Source organism: Paroedura picta, chromosome 11, assembly GCF_049243985.1.
Source record: "Paroedura picta isolate Pp20150507F chromosome 11, Ppicta_v3.0, whole genome shotgun sequence".
Lineage (NCBI taxonomy): Eukaryota > Metazoa > Chordata > Lepidosauria > Squamata > Gekkonidae > Paroedura > Paroedura picta.
In genome coordinates this window covers 542,031-560,813 of record NC_135379.1, presented here as the reverse complement: position 1 = coordinate 560,813, position 18,783 = coordinate 542,031, and the positions used below count along the sequence as shown (strand labels likewise).

At 57.6% G+C, this 18,783-nt stretch overlaps 2 protein-coding genes across 5 annotated transcripts; both read left to right on the top strand.

The window, feature by feature from the left end:
• The first annotated feature begins 2,049 nt into the window (after positions 1–2,049).
• On the top strand, positions 2,050–6,590 carry ZNF775 (zinc finger protein 775). The gene is made up of 3 exons (XM_077304168.1): positions 2,050–2,054; positions 2,750–3,235; positions 4,636–6,590. Exons 1-3 carry the CDS (start codon positions 2,050–2,052, stop codon positions 5,960–5,962), a joined length of 1,818 nt encoding a protein of 605 aa, XP_077160283.1. The 3' UTR covers positions 5,963–6,590.
• Positions 6,591–11,568: 4,978 nt separating this feature from the next.
• On the top strand, positions 11,569–16,489 carry LOC143820936 (uncharacterized). 4 transcript variants are annotated; one of them, XM_077304367.1, is made up of 2 exons: positions 11,569–12,287; positions 13,236–16,489. In XM_077304367.1, the coding sequence occupies exon 2, from the start codon at positions 13,247–13,249 to the stop codon at positions 14,081–14,083; it is 837 nt and encodes a 278-aa protein (XP_077160482.1). In that variant the 5' UTR covers positions 11,569–12,287; positions 13,236–13,246; the 3' UTR covers positions 14,084–16,489. The 4 variants fall into 4 exon arrangements, with proteins under 4 accessions (XP_077160482.1, XP_077160480.1, XP_077160481.1 ...); XM_077304365.1 differs by having other exon boundaries at positions 11,610–12,279; XM_077304366.1 differs by lacking the exon at positions 11,569–12,287 and adding an exon at positions 12,568–12,673.
• The last annotated feature ends 2,294 nt before the right edge of the window (positions 16,490–18,783 follow it).

The window sequence follows — 18,783 nt, the reverse complement described above, 5'->3', positions numbered from 1 at the left end:
TGATGTCATTTACTTGGATTTTAGTAAAGCTTTTGACAAGGTTCCCCATGATGTTCTGATGGATAAGTTGAAGGACTGCAATCTGGATTTTCAGATCGTTAGGTGGATAGGGAATTGGTTAGAGAACCGCACCCAAAGAGTTGTTGTCAATGGTGTTTCATCAGACTGGAGAGAGGTGAGTAGCGGGGTACCTCAGGGTTCGGTGCTCGGCCCGGTACTTTTTAACATATTTATTAATGATCTAGATGAGGGGGTGGAGGGACTACTCATCAAGTTTGCAGATGACACCAAATTGGGAGGACTGGCAAATACTCCGGAAGATAGAGACAGAGTTCAACGAGATCTGAACACAATGGAAAAATGGGCAAATGAGAACAAGATGCAATTTAATAAAGATAAGTGTAAAGTTCTGCATCTGGGTCAGAAAAATGAAAAGCATGCCTACTGGATGGGGGATACGCTTCTAGGTAGCACTGTGTGTGAACGAGACCTTGGGGTACTTGTGGATTGTAAACTAAACATGAGCAGGCAGTGTGATGCAGCGGTAAAAAAGGCAAATGCCATTTTGGGCTGTATCAACAGAGGCATCACATCAAAATCACAAGATGTCATAGTCCCATTGTATACGGCACTGGTCAGACCACACCTGGAGTACTGTGTGCAGTTCTGGAGGCCTCACTTCAAGAAGGACATCGATAAAATTGAAAGGGTACAGAGGAGAGCGACAAAGATGATCTGGGGCCAAGGGACCAAGCCCTATGAAGATAGGTTGAGGGACTTGGGAATGTTCAGCCTGGAGAAAAGGAGGTTGAGAGGGGACATGATAGCCCTCTTTAAGTATTTGAAAGGTTGTCACTTGGAGGAGGGCAGGATGCTGTTTCTGCTGGCTGCAGAGGAAAGGACACGCAGTAATGGGTTTAAACTTCAAGTACAACGATATAGGCTAGATATCAGGAAAAAGTTTTTCTCAGTCAGAGTCGTTCAGCAGTGGAATAGGCTGCCTAAGGAGGTGGTGAGCGCCCCCTCACTGGAAGTCTTCAAGCAAAGGTTGGATACACACTTTTCTTGGATGCTTTAGGATGCTTAGGGCTAATCCTGCGTTGAGCAGGGGGTTGGACTAGATGGCCTGTATGGCCCCTTCCAACTCTATGATTCTATGATTCTATGATTCTATGATTCTATGACTCCCCAACCTGACTAGGTTCCCTACGTGGCCAAGGTGCTGAATCGTTTGTGCCCCTGTTGGGTTTCCCAAGGGAGAGGCCAGAGGACCTGGTTCAGAACCAGTCCAGGTGGGTGCAGCCATGTGGGTCTGAAGCAGCAGCAGAAATTGACCAGTCATTAACTTCTGGTAAAGTAACAAAAACAGAGCCCAAGAACACCTTTAAGACCAACAAAGATTTATTCAAGGCATGAGCAGGCACTCTTCCTCAGACTAATGAATTGCCACCATAACTGTAGATATAAGGTAAAAGCAAATTATGGTAAACTAGATGCAAAGCCCACCCCCCTGTGTGCTTCTAGGCCTGAGGGCAAGGCCTCCGTCTTTACTCATGGTGTCCTGCCGCTTCCTCCTTGCTTTCTGCCCTGTCCTGGTGAGGGCCTAGATTGTGCCCTCACTTAATTGGCTAGCACTGCTGTCTGTCCTGGTGAGGGGCCCCGCCCACTTAGCCCTTACCCAAATATGAATACAGCCAAAGCTGTATAAAGATTAGTAAACTGTCATAATCCAAATTAAATTATATGATAATTCTTTGCTAAAACAGCTAATCAGTCCGTTTTAGTTTAGTTGCAGTTCACAAAAACACTGGAGAAATAAAACATTCGATGTCAGTAATTAATGGCAGACACTTTCCCAATTGTAAAAATAAATAATTAAAAGAGACTAGTTGCTGGCCCCCTCCATCTCCACCCAAGTGTGGAAGCATCCCTGCAAGCGACAAGCTGTGCTGGCAACTATCTTGTCCTGAGACCAGAGAATTACGGTAAATTCAAAATTACAATTACGTATTACTAACATCACATTACAGTCACATTGTCCCACGTGAAATGAAGTAAGAGAAGAATGTGGATACAAGAGTTGAACAAGATTAGCATGCATAGTGAAATAAAAAAATCCTATGTCCTTGTTGAGTCCAGGGTATGCCATTGTTTTGAGTGTTGTAATAACTTTTTATTTCTGCAATTTCCCTTTGTTCTAGAAGTTCCCTTGCCACGAAACAGCTACTCAGAGGTCCCGCAGGGGGTCCAGGGGGTCCCGATGGGTCGGACACGACTTCGCACCTAACAACAACAATTGAACGTCCTGGAAACGTCTAGGTAAAATGTATAACAGATTCCGGAATTAGCCAGTTTCTCTGGATGCCATTTGTTTGGGTTGAATTCCAGGGGGGAATATAGCCAAACTGCCCCGGAGCCCACCGGAGCCTTCCCCGCCTCCAAGTAGCCCAACAGCCCTTTCGTACCCGGGAGCGCAAGGGTTAAGGCTGCCGCAGCGCTGGGGAAGGGGCGGAGCGCACTCGCGACCTCCCGATTGGCCGGCTCCTCCTCCCGCCCTCGCGCGTCCTGCGCCCCCGGCTCACGGCCCCCCCCCCAGCTCAGACTGGCAGTCGCCGCGGCCAATCGCGGAGGGCGACCCGCCAAGGTGAGGCCCCTTTCCGCCCTACCTGGCGGCTAAGGGCGGGGCCCGCGGGAGAGGTGACAGGTAGGCAGGTGCGGCGGCGGCAGGGGCGTTGGACTCGGCCGGCAGCTACCGGAGGGGGGAGGGGGAGAAGCGCCCGCGACGGAGCGCGCTTTCCCCGGGGGGGGGGGGGCGAGTGCCGGAGGAGAGTCCCGTCCGCCCGGTCCCGGGGACTCCGTGGTCGGGGTCCGGTCGGGGCAGCCGCCTGCTTGGGCCGTCCGGGGCGGCGCCGGAGGAGCCCAGGCTGCGTCCAGCTCCGAGCGCGGAGGAGAAGCGGGCCGGGCGGCCGGGCGGGTTCTCCCCTCCCAAGCGGGTTGCCGGTTTGCAACGGAGGGGCCGTCCCGTCGGGCGCCTCTTGCGGGGCACTCAGAGCGCCCTGCCGGGGCTCGCATGCCGGCCGCGGGCTTTCTTGTTCTCTGACATTCCAGCGTCCGCCGCGTGCTCTGAAGCAGCCCCGCCCGTTTGGATCCCGCGGCCCCTCGAAGGCCAACGCAGAGAGCGTCCTTCCAGGCGCCGGCCAGCCTTGGTGTGCAGGCGCGCCTGGAAGAACTCCGTGTAGGTCTTCAGGGGGCCCTTGGAGTCAACTGCTCTGTTCCACTCGTTCAGCAACCCCAAAAACACAGTCTGTAGCCAGCCTGGGAGAACTTGGGGGACTGTTTCTTCCATGTTCCTGCAGCCAGGCAGGGCAGGAAGAGAAAAGCCACTTACTTGCACAGCTGTCAAGGGCCTTTGGGAGGGGATAGAGTAGCAGCTGCTAGTAGGCGTAACCTGAGTCCCCAGGCCTTTGTCTTTGCTTGTCTGGAGCACTTTCTGCCGGAGGTTCTGGGCCATGGGCCAGGAGGGTAAGTGGGTCAAGAGGAGGAAGGGGCTGTCTACTGTGGGGGGGGGGAGTGAAATGGCTGGTCCAGGGGTCTGCCCAACAGGTGTGACTTGGGGGTAGGGAACGCAGAGCCCATGTGTCTCTCTGTGTGCCAGGCCCTGGGTCTCCAGGGAGGTGGCACCTCTCTTGCTGATTCTTGGTACTCCTACCTCACCCCCCCCCATGGTATCACGGCTTCTCTTGCATGCCCCCTTTGTCCTCTAGAGCAACTGAGGTGGTGGCTGCCCCACGTGAAGCATGTCTGTTCCTCTCTGCCCCTTCAGGCCAGCCTCTCCACCCCAGGTCTCTGCTCCATCCTCTGTCCCTTGTACTGCTGGGGCTGCCTTCTGTGGCTAGAGAGATGCCAGACTGGGCCAGAGAGCTTCACTGGCGGGCGGGTCCCTGCCCCATTTCGATGAGGGGAATCTCCACCTGCTGCTTGTTCTCTCTCCCTTCTTGGGGTCTCTTACCTCTCAGCCTCACCCACCCCACAGGGTGTCTGTTGTGGGGAGAGGAAAGGGAAGGCGACTGTAAGCCGCTTTGAGCCTCCTTCGAGTAGGGAAAAGCGGCATATAAGAACCAACTCTTCTTCTTCTTCTGTTCCTCTTCCCTGCGGCTCCCCGTGGTGGGGCTTGCCAATTGGGGCACAGCGTGGCCTGACCTGTGCACCGGCCGCAGCTTCGCTCACTGGGCCCCAGTGATGTCTGAGCGGATCCTTTGGCTCCCTTTGAAAATATGCTGGCTTGGCTCTTACAGGTGTTTTGCCCATGGCCAAAATGAATCAGGAGCCTCCTCTGGAAGCAGACCCCGAGCAACCCAGCAGAGCCCCCGGGAAGGCCCCCAGCCAAGGCGGCCACTGCCAGCGACTTGGGGGGAGGAGGAGGAGGAGGAGGCAGCTGCGGCAGCGTTTGTTGGTGACCCAGCCGGGCCCAGCTGTGCTCTTGCTAGACGGCGGAGGAGACCTCGGCCAGGGAGACCCCAGTGATGCTCAGGCCTTGGTGGGAGACGGGCTGTGTGACAAGAGGGTGGTTTTCCGGGTGGGGGAGGGCCGGGTGAGGCAGCGGTCAGGTGTGACGGAAGGTGACTTTGCCTGCAGGGAGTGCGGGAAGCATTTTGCCTGGCGGTCCTCCCTGAACATCCACCGGCGGATCCACACGGGCGAGAAGCCCTTTTGGTGCAGCACTTGCGGGCGCTGCTTCAGCCAGAAGCCCAACCTACTGTGCCACCAGCGCAACCACACCGGGGAGCGGCCCTTCAAGTGTGTCCAGTGCGAGAGGAGCTTCCGGCAGAAGCAGCACCTGGCCAAGCACCAGCGGACCCACCTGCGGGCCCGCCCCCGCCCCCACGCCTGCCCTGAGTGCCAGCGTCCCTTTGGCAGCAAGGCGGTCCTGCAGCTGCACCAGCAGCTCCATGCCCATCACCGCCAGCTGGCCTTCCGGGAGCTGCAGAAGGCCTACAAGGAGGCGGTGGCGCGGTGGCAGGAGGAGGAGACCCGGGCAGGCAACAGCTGGGGGGCCAGGCCCAAAGGCCGCCGACGGGGGGTGAAGAAGTTCATCTGCAGTGAGTGTGGCAAGGGCTTCACCTGGTGGTCTTCCCTCAGCATCCACCAGCGCATCCACACTGGGGAGAAGCCCTTCCCTTGTGCCGAGTGCGGGAAGAGCTTCACCCAGAAGCCCAACCTCTTGCGTCACCTCCGCTACCACAGCGGGGAGAGGCCGCACTCATGCGCCGAGTGCGGCAAAGGTTTCACCCAGAAGCAGCACCTGGTGAAGCACCAGCGCACCCACTTGGCCAAGAGAGGGTTCCAGTGCCACGCCTGTGGGCAGAGCTTCCCCTCCAAGGGGGCACTCACGGTTCACCAGCGGGCTGGCCATGTGGGGGCCGATCTCCTGGCCACCGGACTGCTGGGCGAGCAGGGCTACCCTCCGCTCGGTCCTCCATGGAGCTCCCCAACTGCTAGCGACCAAAGCCTCTCCCAGCTCCCCGATCTCCTGAGCCCCCCCCATGAGGTGGACGGGCAGCCGGTCCTGATTGTGGAGCCTGGCACTCGGCCGCGGGCTCTGTCCCAAACCAAGAAGGGGGTCTTCTGGAAGCCGGAGGCCCTCAAGCCGCACCCCCCTGAGCAGAAGCAGTACATCTGCAACGAGTGCGGCAAGGGCTTTGTCTCGTGGTCGGCCCTCACCATCCATCAGCGGATCCATACAGGCGAGAGGCCCTACCAGTGCGGGGAGTGTGGGAAGTGCTTCAGCCAGAAGCCAAACCTGGTGAGGCACCAGCGCTACCATACAGGGGAGAAGCCCTACCCGTGTGCGGAGTGTGGGAAGTGCTTTGTCCAGAAACACCACCTCACCAAGCACCTGAGGGTGCACAAGAAGGGGGCCTGCCAGGGCTCTGCACCGACTGTGGAAGCGGAATCGCTGTAGGGAGGGAGAATGAGGACAGCTGTGGCCAGAGTTTGCCTTTTGGTAGCCTGGTGGGGGCGAGGAGGAGGAGGAGCAGGGCAGGAGTTCGCGTTCTCCACTCTAAGGTTTGCGTGGGAAGACCGGCAGTGCCCACAGTGTGTCTGTCCGGCTTGTAAACAAGCAGCATGAGAGCCACTGTCTGGAGGCAGTTGGACAGTCGCCCCATGAAAGCCGGCAGTGGGTTGGCCAACGGTGGTCCCGGCACAAAGTGACTCCTTTCCAAGGGGTTTTCCCTGAGCTCCTCACCAGGGGCTCCGTGGACTGACTGATTAGAGGTCCCTGAAACTGGACTTGTTTTTGTTTTTCTTTGTCTGCCTCGGGCTGTGATCTCTCAATCCCTCCAAACAGGGGGAGGCCTGCTTGGAACATGACTCTGGTGGGGCCAAGCCCCTTTCTCAATACAGCTTGCAGATTTGGGCTTGCTGCACTGCCCCCAGCTGCTGGACGTGGGAAGCTGCACAAGCGTGTCTTTTGTCCCGTGTCTGTCCGGGTCACCTACCACTGGGAGAATGGCCGATCTGTAAATGCACTGGATGATTAAGCTGAATTAAAAGCCGTACAGCAAAGAGCTTGGCTTGTCTGCATCCCACTTAAATCAGTCTTGACTTCCAAATAAGACCGGCCTTTGTCATGTGGGAAGTGTTACCAAAGTGAGTTTAAACATAGAGGTGTCTGTAATTTGAGGACTGGACTGTCGAGGGGAACCACATGATCATCTGGAGACCCAAAGCTGATTAGGTAGAACGACTGTTGTGGGAGGAAGGCTGCCTTTCACTGCTGAGGCAGCATGGTTCCCTAGAAAGCCCCAATAACCAGTAGCCAGCCCTGAGGGACCTCCCAAGGATATCTAGACTGACTGGCTGACAGGATAGAAACCCCAGGAAATACCTTACAACTAACGATGTACTGCCCATACGGTCCAGTGCAGTCATTCCCAACCAAGGTTACTAGTAAGCCCAGGGTCACTCCAGAGTCATAGAATCATAGAGTTGGAACGGACCTCATGGGTTATCTAGTCCAACCCCCTACACTGTGCAGGACACTCACATCCCAATCACTCATCTACCGTAACCTGCTACCCCCTTGAATCTTCACAGAATCAGCCTCTCCGTCAGATGGCTATTTAGCCTCTGATTTAAAATTTCCAAAGATGGACCCCACCACGTCCCGAGGAAGCCTGTTCCACTGAGAAACTGCTCTAACTGTCGGGAACTTCTTCCTGATGCTTAGACAGAATTTCGTTAGCATTAATTTCATCCCATTTGTCCTGGTCTGTCCCTCTGGGGCAAGAGAGAACAATTCTGCTCCATCCTCCATATGGCACCCTTTTAAATACTTTGAGATGGTTATTTATTTTATTTATTTTATTTATTTGGATTTCTATACCGCCCATACTTTACAGCTCCGGGTGGTTTACATGGAACATTATGAAATTTTTTACATGAAAGCTGGCAGATCCCCTCTCAGTCGTCTCCTCTCCAAGCTAAACAGACCAAGCTCCCCCAACATTTCTTCATGTGTCTTGGTCTCCAAACCCCTCACCATCTTTGTTGCCCTCCTTTAGACACGCTCCAGTTTGTCAACATCTCTCTTCAACTGGGGTGCCCAAAACTGAACACAGGACTCCAAGTGAGGCCGAACCAGAGCAGAGTAAAGCGGTACCATCACCTCCCATGATCTGGACACGATACTCCGTTTGATACAGCCCAAAATCCCATTTGCCTTTTCAGCCACTGAGTCACACTGCTGACTCATGTTCAATGTATGGTCTACTAAGACTCCTAGATCCTTTTCGCATATGCTACTGCCAAGACTCCCCCATCTTATATTGGTGTATTTGGTTTTTCCTACCTAAATGGAGAACTTTACATTTGTCCCTATTGAACTTCATTTTATTAAGTTTAGCCTACTTCTCGAGCCTATCAAGATCATCCTGTATTCTGTTGCTGTCTTCAGTTGTGTTTGCGACCCCTCCCAGTTTAGTATCATCTGCAAAATTAATAAGTATCCCCTCTAATCCCTCATAAATCCCTTATAAATGTGTTGAACAACACAGGCCCCAGGACAGATCCTTGGGGAACTCCACTTGTCACTCTTCTCCAAGATGCTGAACCATTAACAAGTCCCCTCTGGATACGATTTGTCAACCAGTTATTGATCCACCTGAAAGAATTAGGATCAATACCACATTTTGCCAACCTGTGAACAAGAATATCCTGTGGAACCTTCTCAAAAGAGGTTGCTCCAGTTGGATGGGGGGGGTGCATTTTTAAAACTATCTTTTTTTTTAATTAACTAACCCTAGGAGGAGTCGGGGAATGTAAGAGTTGGAAGGGGTCGTGTAGGCCAGGGGTAGTCATGGACTACAGTCCATGGACTACAGTTCCCATGAGCAAATGCTGGCAGGGACTCATGGGAATTGTAGTCCATGGACATCTGGAGGACCACAGGTTGACTACCCCTGATGCAGGCCATCTAGTCCCACCCCCTGCTCAGAGCATGATCAGCCTCCAGCATCCAGGAGAAGGATCTGTCCAGCTGCTGCTTCATGGCCATGGGCGGGGGGGGGGGGAGCTCACCCCCTCCTGAGGCAGCCCATCCTGCTGCTGAACTCCTTGGACTGAGATGCATTTTTTCCCTGAGGCCGAGCAGAGGCTCTCTCTCCAGCTACTACCTGATGACCAGTCAGGAGGGGACTGCGTGGCTTTTTGCTCATTCAGTATATGGGGCAGTTTTGTGTGTTAATGTCTTGCTGTTTGACACAGTGGGATGGCCTCTGTTTGGCAGGCAGCATGGTTCTGGTTCAGCCCCGGCACCACGTCCAGTTGAAAGGACCAGGCAGAAGGTGAGGCCAAACAGGTCTGTATAAAAGAGCAAAACTAAAGAGTTGTAAATTTCCTGCATTCTGCAGGGGGTTGGACTAGATGACCCTGCAGGTCCCTTCCAATTCCATGATTCTAGGTCTTGAATGCATGTCAGAGTAGTGTAAAAGATGATTTCCATTTGCACACTGGGAAGATCTGCCTTGCTTGGCTGGCACTGGGATTCACAGGCTGAGGACCTCTGAACATGGAGGTTCGCTTTAATTACCGTGGCTGGGAGCCACTGACAGCCGCTTCATGGATCTGTCTGATCCCCTTCGCTCTCCCTCCCTCCTCTGAATCATGCTCTCAGTACGGCCCTTCCTTTGCTGGCCTGAACCTCCTGCCCACCAGCTTCATTGGATGCCCCCACTTCTAGTCTCTGTCAACTCCCTCTTCCTCGTGTATAATTTTGTAAACCTCTCTCATGTTGTTTCTTTTCTAAGTGGAGAAATCCCAGACGCTTCAGCCTTTCCTCGCAGGGGAGGGGCTCCAAGCCCCTAGCTGTCTTGGCCGCCCTCCTCAGCGGCTCTGCAGTGTCTGAGCTTCCCCCGGCTGTCAGCAGGGGATGGGCCAGAGCGGTGAGGGCCCTTGGGCTGACTCTGTTGCTGGCCCCGGGGGATCCTCCTGCATGGGCCGGGTTCCCAGTCTCCAGGTGGGGTCTGGAGACCTTCCCAATAATTACCCTCCACCTCCAGGCTACAGCAACCTGTTCCCCTGGAGAACCTCGTAGCTTTGGCCGTCCCCTTTGTTTGGGCCTCCTCTCAGTCACATTTCCCAGGCACCACCCAGGGGCAGGAGGGCCAGGGCCTCCCTGGTTCCTGAAGCCTCCCTGCTGGCCTGGAGCTTGAAGCCCTGGAGGAGGCGTGGGGGACCCAGCCCTGGGCCAGACGCTCCACCTGAGGGCAGGGTTCTTCTGGAGCCCTGGCAGAGTCCACAGGGTGGGAAAGTGGCTGGAAGGGGGCAGATGGGGCTCCATGCTCTCCTGCAGAGGCTGGTGCCTGGAATGGCTCCCAAGGTGCCTGTTGCAGGGCTTGTGGGAGAAAGCCAGAGGAGGAAGAAGAGCTGCTTTCTCTGTTCCCTGCTCTTCACTGCCCGGAGTCCCAAAGCGGTCCGCAAAGACCTTTGCCTTCCTCTCCCACCACAGGCACCCTGGGAGGTCATCGGGGCTGAAAAAGCTCTGAGAGAACTGTGCCCAGCCCAAGGTCCCCCAGTGGGCTGCAGGGGTGAAGAGGGAGGACTCCAGCCCAGTTCTCCAGATGAAGGGCTGGCTCCAGGCTGGCTTTAGGGAGTGCTGAAGGCCATGATCAGCAGCATGGGAACCCAAACCCGTATCTTTGAGGAGGCGGGTTTTGAAGAGCCAAACACCCTAGGAGGGGCATTCAAAAGGCCCCCCTCCTCACTGGCAGCCCCAAATGGTGTGTCTGCTCTGCCAGCTCTGCTGTGCCAGTTATGGGCACCGACCACGAGGCTGTGGCTGGAGAGCTCCGGGGACCACCCGAGGCGACAGCTCAGTTCCCCGGGAGCACGGAGTGGATGTTAAGGCATGGGCCACCGTGGATCTTTGGGCTAAGTGGGAGGCCCGAACCCCGGCCCTCCCTCTAGGGCAGGGGTCCCCAACCTTTCTGAGCCTACGGGCATCTTTGGAATTCCAAAGGGCTGGTCACAGCCACAAAACGGCTGCCACGGGGGCGGAGCCAGCCATAAAATGTCTGCCACAGCTGACCTCCAGCCACCCAGCGAAGCTCTTTGTGCCCAAATGACATTTTCTAAAAATCTGCCCAGCCCACCCTCTCCAGTGGCCGAGGAAAAGCCTTGTCTGACAAGGCCCACCCACTGGGGGATGCCAGGCAGGCACTGGGATGGAGAGCCGTGGGGTGGGGTGGGGTGGGGGGGAGACAGGGCCAAGTGGTGCTCCTGGGGCTCCTGCCGACTGCTGCAGCTGGGTCCCCCCTCTGGTTGCAAATGGCTGCCTCTTGCATTTCCCTGGGAGGAAAGGCCTCCCCTCTGACTTGCACAGATTTGGGGCCCAGCCGCTCCCTTGTGGGCCTGGCCCTGACTAGGGTGTGATGTACCCAGGGTGGGCCTGGGCCCCACGGACACTCGGCCAGACCTCTGCCCTGCATACCTGGCTCCAGTCTGAGGCCGAGACTTCCCGGGTCTAAGGGGGCTGCTGGCTCCAGCAGGAGATTGTATGGCAAAGGCCAAAAGGGCTCCACCACCGTCTGCGCAGGTGAGCCGTGTCTGCACCTGACTTGGGGATCGGGCCCTGGACCATCTTCCAGCGCCCCACACAAAGTGCCCAGAGTGGGCCTGAAGCTTCCACCAGCTTTGGCCGGCCTCTTGCTGTAAGCAGGGTTCCCAAGGAGGACAGGGAGGTTCCTGGAGGCCAGGGAGGGAGGGTGAGGGGGGCTGCCTGCCTGGGATGTGAGGACATCCCTGTCTGTCCAGGGGATTGGCTCAGAGCCTTTCCCTCATGTTAGGGTTTTAAGGCAGCGGATGCTGAGGAAAACCTTCAAATTATATTTCCAGACAGCGGCTATCAGAGCCTGGAGTGGCAAAATGCAGCAGCACCTTCCTTCATCCAAGTCGCTCATTTATAGCCCAAATCCACCTTTCTCACTGCACCTGCGGCTGGCTGGACGGGGTCTCAAGGGAAATCTGCCCTGGCCTAGCCCGTGGTGTCAGATCTCAGAAGTTAAGCAGAGGCAGCCGCTGCGAGCACTTGGGTGGGAGACCCCTGAGGGAGCTGGCCCCTGAACGTCCCTGGCCTTGAAAAACTTTAAAAGTGACTCCCCAGAGGAGTCCCAAAGCATCTTACAGGCACCTTTCCCTTCCTCTCCCCACCACAGCCACCTTGCGAGGTAGAGGAGGCCGAAAGGGCTCTGACCGAAGGGCTCTGCGAGAACTGGAACTGGCCCAAGGTCAGCCAGCTGGCTGCATGTGGACGGGCGGACATCGAACCCCGGCCCTGGGGGGTGGGGGGCGTCCGTGTCCCAAAGCGGCGCAGCTGCTCCCCGGCCGTCCAGGCGCCGCGCTTAGCACGGCGGAAGGGCGGCCCGATCCTGGGCAGATGCACGACGGCTCCCCCGCCTCCTTACGGCTCCGGGCGGGGCTAAGCCGGCGGAACTCCCTGCCCCGAGAGGCGGCAGAGCGCAGCGGAGGGCCCGGCAGGAGGGCAGGCGCAGCCTCGGCCCGTCGCGCTCCTCCTCCCCGCACCGCACCCCACTGGGGCCGGGCCAGGCGCGCCATCCTGCGGGCCGCATTGGGCGCTTCGGCGGGCAGCCCGGCAGGCAGGCAGGAAGCGGCGCGGGCCGAGGATCATGCAGCGCAGCAAGCCCCGCGCGGGACGGACCCCGGCCTCCCCGACGGCCTCTCCGGGGACGGAGCAGCTGCAGCAGCAGGCGCCGCACCCAGGTAGGCAGGTAAGGCGGGCGAACGGGCCACGTGGCCGGGGGCGCCACAATTCTGCCCCCGCCTGACCTTGGCCGGTCGCCGCGCCCTGCTGGGGAGGGAGGGAGTCGCCCGGGGGGTGGGACGCTGCCCCCTGCCTCCCGGTCTCCCCCTGGTTCCGGATCGGGGCCGGGAAGCGTGAGTCGGCGCTGCGGGAAAGGCTGGAGCAGGCCCCCTCCTTGCCCCGCCGCCGAGGACTTCAGGGCCCGGCATGCTCCTCGCCGCCCTTCCAGGGGGCCGGCCGGGCGTCCGCCGCACGGCATGCTGGGGCGAGTAGTCCTGGGCTCCGACGTCATCGCCTTCGCCGGGGCCGCGGCGGAACCGGCTGCGGGGTTTCTCCTTTAGCCGCCGCCCGCAGGTGCCGATTGCAACCCCCCCCCCCTTTTCCGCCGCTAATGCCCTGCAGACGCCCGACCCGTCGGGGTCCCCTCCCTCCCTCCCTCCCAGCCTGGCTGCTAAGCTAAGCCCCCCGCTCAGCCACGCTCCGGCTCGGTGCCGGGTCTGCCGCCGCCCTGCCCGGCGGTCTGCTGGCGCCGAGGCCGTCCGCAGGGCCGCCCCTCAGGCTCGCCTCGAGGGGGCTCCTGGGCGCCGCCGCCCGGCCCTCCCGGCACCCCCTCTTTCGCCGGCTCCTTTCCTCGCAGGGCCCGCGGTGGAAAAGAGACCCAAGGAGAACTAAGCAAGTCAGGCCCCAGCCCACCCCACTGGCCCGGCCAACAGGCAAGGCCTACAGCCCCTCCTGCAGATCTCCGGGGAACAAAAAATCCCTCCGAGGTGGAGAGGCTCTCTGAGGGGCAGGACCCCCGGCAGAGGTGGGCACACCAGCGGGGCTGGCCGGCTGGCGTGCCTTCCTTGTGGGGCGCTGGCTCCTCTGGCGTGGGGCATTGCTCACGGACACCCGGGTTGTGTTTTCTCTCCCGCAGGCTGCAGCCCCATGGAGGGGGCCGAGGAGGAGGCCGGGTCCCCCCCGGCCCCAGCAGAGAGGCCCTTGCCGCTTGCCACCTGGGAGGAGGGCTCGGGGGACGAGAACGCCCTGGTGATCCACAGCCAGGTGGAGGAGGAGGAGCACAAGTGCCTGGTGTGTGGGGAGAGCTTCCGACAGCCGCTGGGCCTCCTGCGCCACCAGAAACAGCAGCATGCCGGGGAACGGGCCTTCCTCTGTGCCGAGTGCGGCCGCGGCTTCAGCCTCAAGCACAACCTGATCATCCACCAGCGCATCCACACCGGCGAGAAGCCCTTCAGCTGCGGAGTCTGCGGGAAGCGCTTCACCCTCAAGCAGAACCTGCTCACGCACCAGCGGGTGCACGCCGCCCACACGCCCTTTCCCTGCACGGCCTGCGGGAAGAGCTTCCGGGAGCAGCGGCTTCTCCTGGCCCACCAGAAGGGGGACTGCGGGGTGGCGGCCGAGGGGAAGCAGGAGGCCTCGGCCCCCCCGCGGACGCAAGGCAGGGAGAAGCCCTGCGCGGAGAGCGGATGCGCGGAGAGCTGTGCGCAGAGGCCCCTCCGGGTCAAGCACCAGGAGAGGCCCCACCGGAACGGAGCCGCCTTTGCCTGCCAGGAGCGCGGGGAGGGCAAGAGCAGCCTGCTCGACCCCCAGAAGGTCCACCCGGGCGGGCGGGTCCTCCAGCGGGAGGAGGGCAGGAGGCTTTTGGGCCCGAAGGAGGCGGGGGACGCCCCTTTCCGGTGCCTGGTGTGTGGGAAGGCTTTTGCCCAGAAGGGCCGCTTGGCCGCCCACCGGCGGAGCCACCTGGGCGAGGAGATGCGCAGCTGAGAGGCCCTTGCCGGACCGGACGCCTTCCTTGGGGCGGGGCTGCTGGGCAAAGATTCTGGGGCTGGGAATCCTGGGTGTATACTTGAAACGTGGTGAGCCTGGAGGGACGTGGTGCTCCAGTGGGAGGGGAACCGTGGCCGTGTGGTGTGTCCAGGGAAGGTCAGGATCCCGTCTTATGTGAAGAGGGGGATCGTGCTAGAAGAGACCCTTTCTGTTTGAAAGTCATTTCCCGTGCCTGGGGTTCTGCCTCGAGTGCAGTGGGGGGGGGGGCAGCTGTGGTCAGCCACAGCTATATCCCACTGTTTCCCCACGAACCAGCCAAAGTTGTGTTCCTCCAGATGGTTCTTCTTGTACAGATCTTGGTTCGGAGCTGCATGCCCTTCCCGCAGCTGTTTCCCGTTGTTGCATTTCCCGTCCTCCGGTGCATGAGCAGCTAAACTCTCCCCCTTCCAGATGCACACGCTGGATGTTTTGGTAGCCGGCTGTTCTCTTGGTCCTGGGGGGCCAATGCCAAAGACAGACACAATTGCCAGGATGCTGAGGCTTGAGGCGTTCCGGCCAGTCTCTGGACAGAGGGTGCTGGGGAGGCCTTGCAGAAGGGGCATCTCCCCCTGCCAGGGGTTCTGTTCCTCTGGACAGTCACCTGGGAGGCCGATATTCCCACAAGGCACCCGGAGGGAAGGCAAAACAGCCCAGTCCCAGTCGGCAGAAGCCCCTTTACACACCTGAGGAGTCCAGATGTGTGCGCCCCCAATTGTGGAGGGTGTCAGTGGAAAGGAGGGGCATTTCCAGGGGTCCAGCATGCGGCCTTGTCCTGCTGCTGGTGAAGGTGGCCTTTGGGGACAGGCCAAAGGCAGAAATGGGTGTCTTGTCACTGCTAATGTGCCACAGCTGTTTCTGTGCTCTGCATCTTCGGAAATGCTCTTGGCAGGAAGGTCATTTTGTGTGATGGTGCCAGAAAATCCTTAGGGGGCAGCTCTTGATGCCTTCTTTTGCACTGGGGCAGAGGGTGTGACGGGGAAAGGTGGGGCTGAGGGTTTGCCCTTTTCTGCTGCTCTGGGACGCCTCCCCTCTTTTGACCACCTTCAAGGGCCGTCGCCATTCCACAGAAGCCGCCTGGCCTTGTCACCCTCCGGTTTTCGGTTCTAAATCTTCCATTGATTCAGCTTGCCAGTTAAATTGTTACGTACATTCAGAGCATTTAAAACACTCTGGTGTGAACTGATCACAACCGGGAGGGATTTGTCTGAAACCTGAATCCATGTGGCCAGATGGCTGGGTGGGTAACAGGACTTGCTTGTTTCCCCTTGTTTTCTGGCCATTCATAAATCCAACTTGTCAGAGTCTGGACGAGTTTGTGGTGGAGCCAGTGGGGGTGGGGAGCTGCAAGGAGGATTTGGGCCTCAGAGGCCCCTCAGGTGCCTGGAGCAAAATATTATAGGGGGTGCTGCTTCACAGCCATGCAGGAAGCCTGTGGGGTTTTCTGGGAGGACAGGGGAGGTTGGGATGGGCAAGGGCAGAACAGAAGCAGAATCATTTTCACTGCTGCCAGCCGGGGACAGTTGAGAGGGAGTCTCATGCTCGGTGGACCGCCAAGAGGCTGCTGCGTCCAGCTTGGTATGCCTCAGCCTTTGTGTGGTGCTCTGGGAAGCCTAGAGGTTGACTGTCCTGGAAGGGGACTGATTCCCTTCTGAAGCGTTCTGCTGCTCAGAGGAGTCTGGTCTCCACGGCTTAGCTGTGTTGGGCACTTCTGCGAGGCTGATCTCTGCATGGGCAGTGCTTCCACCAGCAGGGAGGCCGGTCGCCTGATCGGGACACGGCTGTTTGTTCTCTTGTGCTGAGAAGGCAGCAGGTTTTACGCAAGGGCTGCTCACATGGTGGGACCCTGAGAGGACAAAGAGGCAAAGGCACTCTGGGGAGGGCGCATCTTAGGGCTGTGTCCAGAAGGAGCCAGACCCCACCCTAGAGCAGGTCTGTGGCGTTGCTGCATGCAAAACCAGGCTGCAGGGGGGGGGGAGCCCTTTGTGGTGGTTCTGCAGGTGACCCTGCGCAGCAACCTCAGGAGAGGGGGTTGGCCCTTACGGGTGACAGTCCAAATCTAGGGTTCTCCCTGTTCTCACCTGGGATCTACTGGGGGTCTCTGAGAAAAAGCCAGCCCTTCCTTCTTCCGCTCTCCCTGGCCATTGGGAATGTAGATCCACAGGCATCCTTCAGGTGGACGGAAAGCATGCATTGGGGTGGGGGTGGGGGGTGCACTGAATTCCAGCCGTGGGAGATGTCAGAGCCAGGCTTCGTGAGTGGGGGGTGGGGGTGGACGTGTTGCTGTTGGGCTTCCCCTCGCCGGTCTTCCTCCTGCTCTCCTGCTTGAACCTCTTTCTCTGTTGAATAAAGTTCCATTTGCCCAGACTCCTAGTCCTGGTCCTGTTGCTTTTCTGCCAGCTTTTGGTTTGGTCATGAGGGCCAGTTGGGCTTGCCATCTCCAGCCTGGGGATTTCCTGGTGATATGGCAGTAGAGCCAGAGAGGGTGGGGTTGGGGGGGAGATGCGGTGAGCATGGGTTGTCAGGAGGAAGGAGGGATAAGTGGTCTCTGGTGCTCCTTTGGGGGCACATCTGAATGGGAAATGCGCTGGGCCTCATCAAGGGGAGCTCCAGAACTGCAGGGAAACATTTTCTAGACAATCCTCTGGGCCTACTGTGAGGTGCTTCCCCCATTGAACTTCATTCCCAGAGGGCCCCCCCCAACTTCTCCCGGCAACCCCCCCCCCCTTGTTAAGAGCACCCTGGTTTGTTGGTGTCTGGCCGTTTTTTTATTTGGGGGGGGGGATAAATGTGGCAGAGCTGAATGCAGGTCAAAAGCTGGTCAAGGCCCCCCCTCGGCCAGGCCCCCAACAGCCCCTTGCAGGAGCAACTTGTTCAACAAGCTGTTTTACTTCCGTGTCTGAGCCCTGCCAGGGCCTGGCGGTGTTTAGCAATTTTGGGTGCGTGCATTACAAAGGCTGGCCCTTGGAGAGAGGGCCACACCCACTTTTACCCATTCCCCCTCAGGACTGGGGGTGGCTCATCAGCTGTGACTCACAGGGCAAAACGCCTCGCCCATTATGGGGGTAGAAAGTACTGTCTAGTTAGGAACCCAATGGTTGAGCTGCAATATAATTTTAAAATGTTCAGATATTAAAGTGCAGTAGTTCAAAACATGGCCATCGTGATTTTAGAACATCCCATTTCTAGCTGCACATCGAATAGACCAACATAGACTGGACCCCTACATTTTGACCCCGAAGGGACTTCTTCAGAGGTCAAATTATTCCTCAGAGGACTGCACTCATGTATCAAATCAACATCAAAAGGCTTGCTGGGGGGCAAAGCAAAACCTGTGAGGTGCTGCTCCAACTAGCCTTTCTCACGTAGAGGTCTCCGATTTGGAGGCCACCCTCCAAAATATGCACTCCCAGAGGCCCCCGCTCTGCTTTTGCCCTGCTCTCAAGCCCCATTGCCTTCCCACGTGGGTCAGAAGAAGTTTCTCCAGCAAGCCCTCTGATTACGGGGACATTTGGGTACCTGTTGTGCAATCTGAAGGGGGGCAGAATACAGGCAAAGCTGAGAAATCCCCTCCCCCCTCCCACAAATGAACTCAAAATGAGCACAATTTGAATTTCTTCAAAATGTGAGTAAATTATTAGCATAAGAAGGTGTTATGTTTAATGAGCTAGGTTACTGCTAGGAATTACTCTGAGACCAACACTTCTTTGCATCCCTAACCAAAAGAGTAGTTTCCATCCTGTTTAGCTGAAGTTAGAAAAGTTAGTTTTTATTTATTTTATTTTATTATTATATTTATATAACGCAAGAGCCTCTTGTGGCGCAGAGTGGTAAGGCAGCGATATGCTGTCTGAATCTGTCTGCCCATGAGGTTGGGAGTTCAATCCCAGCAGCCGGCTCAAGGTTGACTCAGCCTTCCATCCTTCCGAGGTCGGTAAAATGAGTACCCAGCTTGCTGGGGGGTAAATGGTGATGACTGGGGAAGGCACTGGCAAACCACCCCGTATTGAGTCTGCCAAGAAAACGCTAGAGGGCGTCACCCCAAGGGTCAGACATGACTTGGTGCTTGCACAGGGGATACCTTTACCTTTACCTTTTACCTCCCCGGAGGCTCAGGGCGGTTTACATGGAACATAAGAACAGTACATGAAACAGTCTATAACATATGAATAACAGTACAATAATATTAATAACTAAGAGTTGTAACCATATAACAATATAACAATATGAACAATATAAACAGTGCAACAGTACGAAGAAGTACAGAGTATTCTGGTGGAGTTTTGAGAGGGGGGGGGACCAGGGGCCCTTCATTTGCTGTTGGTTATGCCTGGTCTCAACCAAATGCCTGGCAGAGGAGCTCCCTTTTGCAGACCCCACGGAACTGTTTAAGCTCCATCAGAGCCCTGATCTCCTCCGGGAGCTCGTTCCACCAGGTGGGGGCCAGAACAGAGAATGCTCTGGCCCTGGTCGAGACCAGGCGGACTTCTTTAGGGCCAGGGACCATTAACCGGTTGGTGGTGGCGGAACGTAGAGCTCTTCTGGGGGCATAGTCAGGGAGGCGGTCCCTCAGGTACACTGGGCCCTGACCACGTATGGCCTTGAATGTAATTACCAGAACCTTTAGTCTGACCCGGAATTCAACTGGCAACCATTGCAGT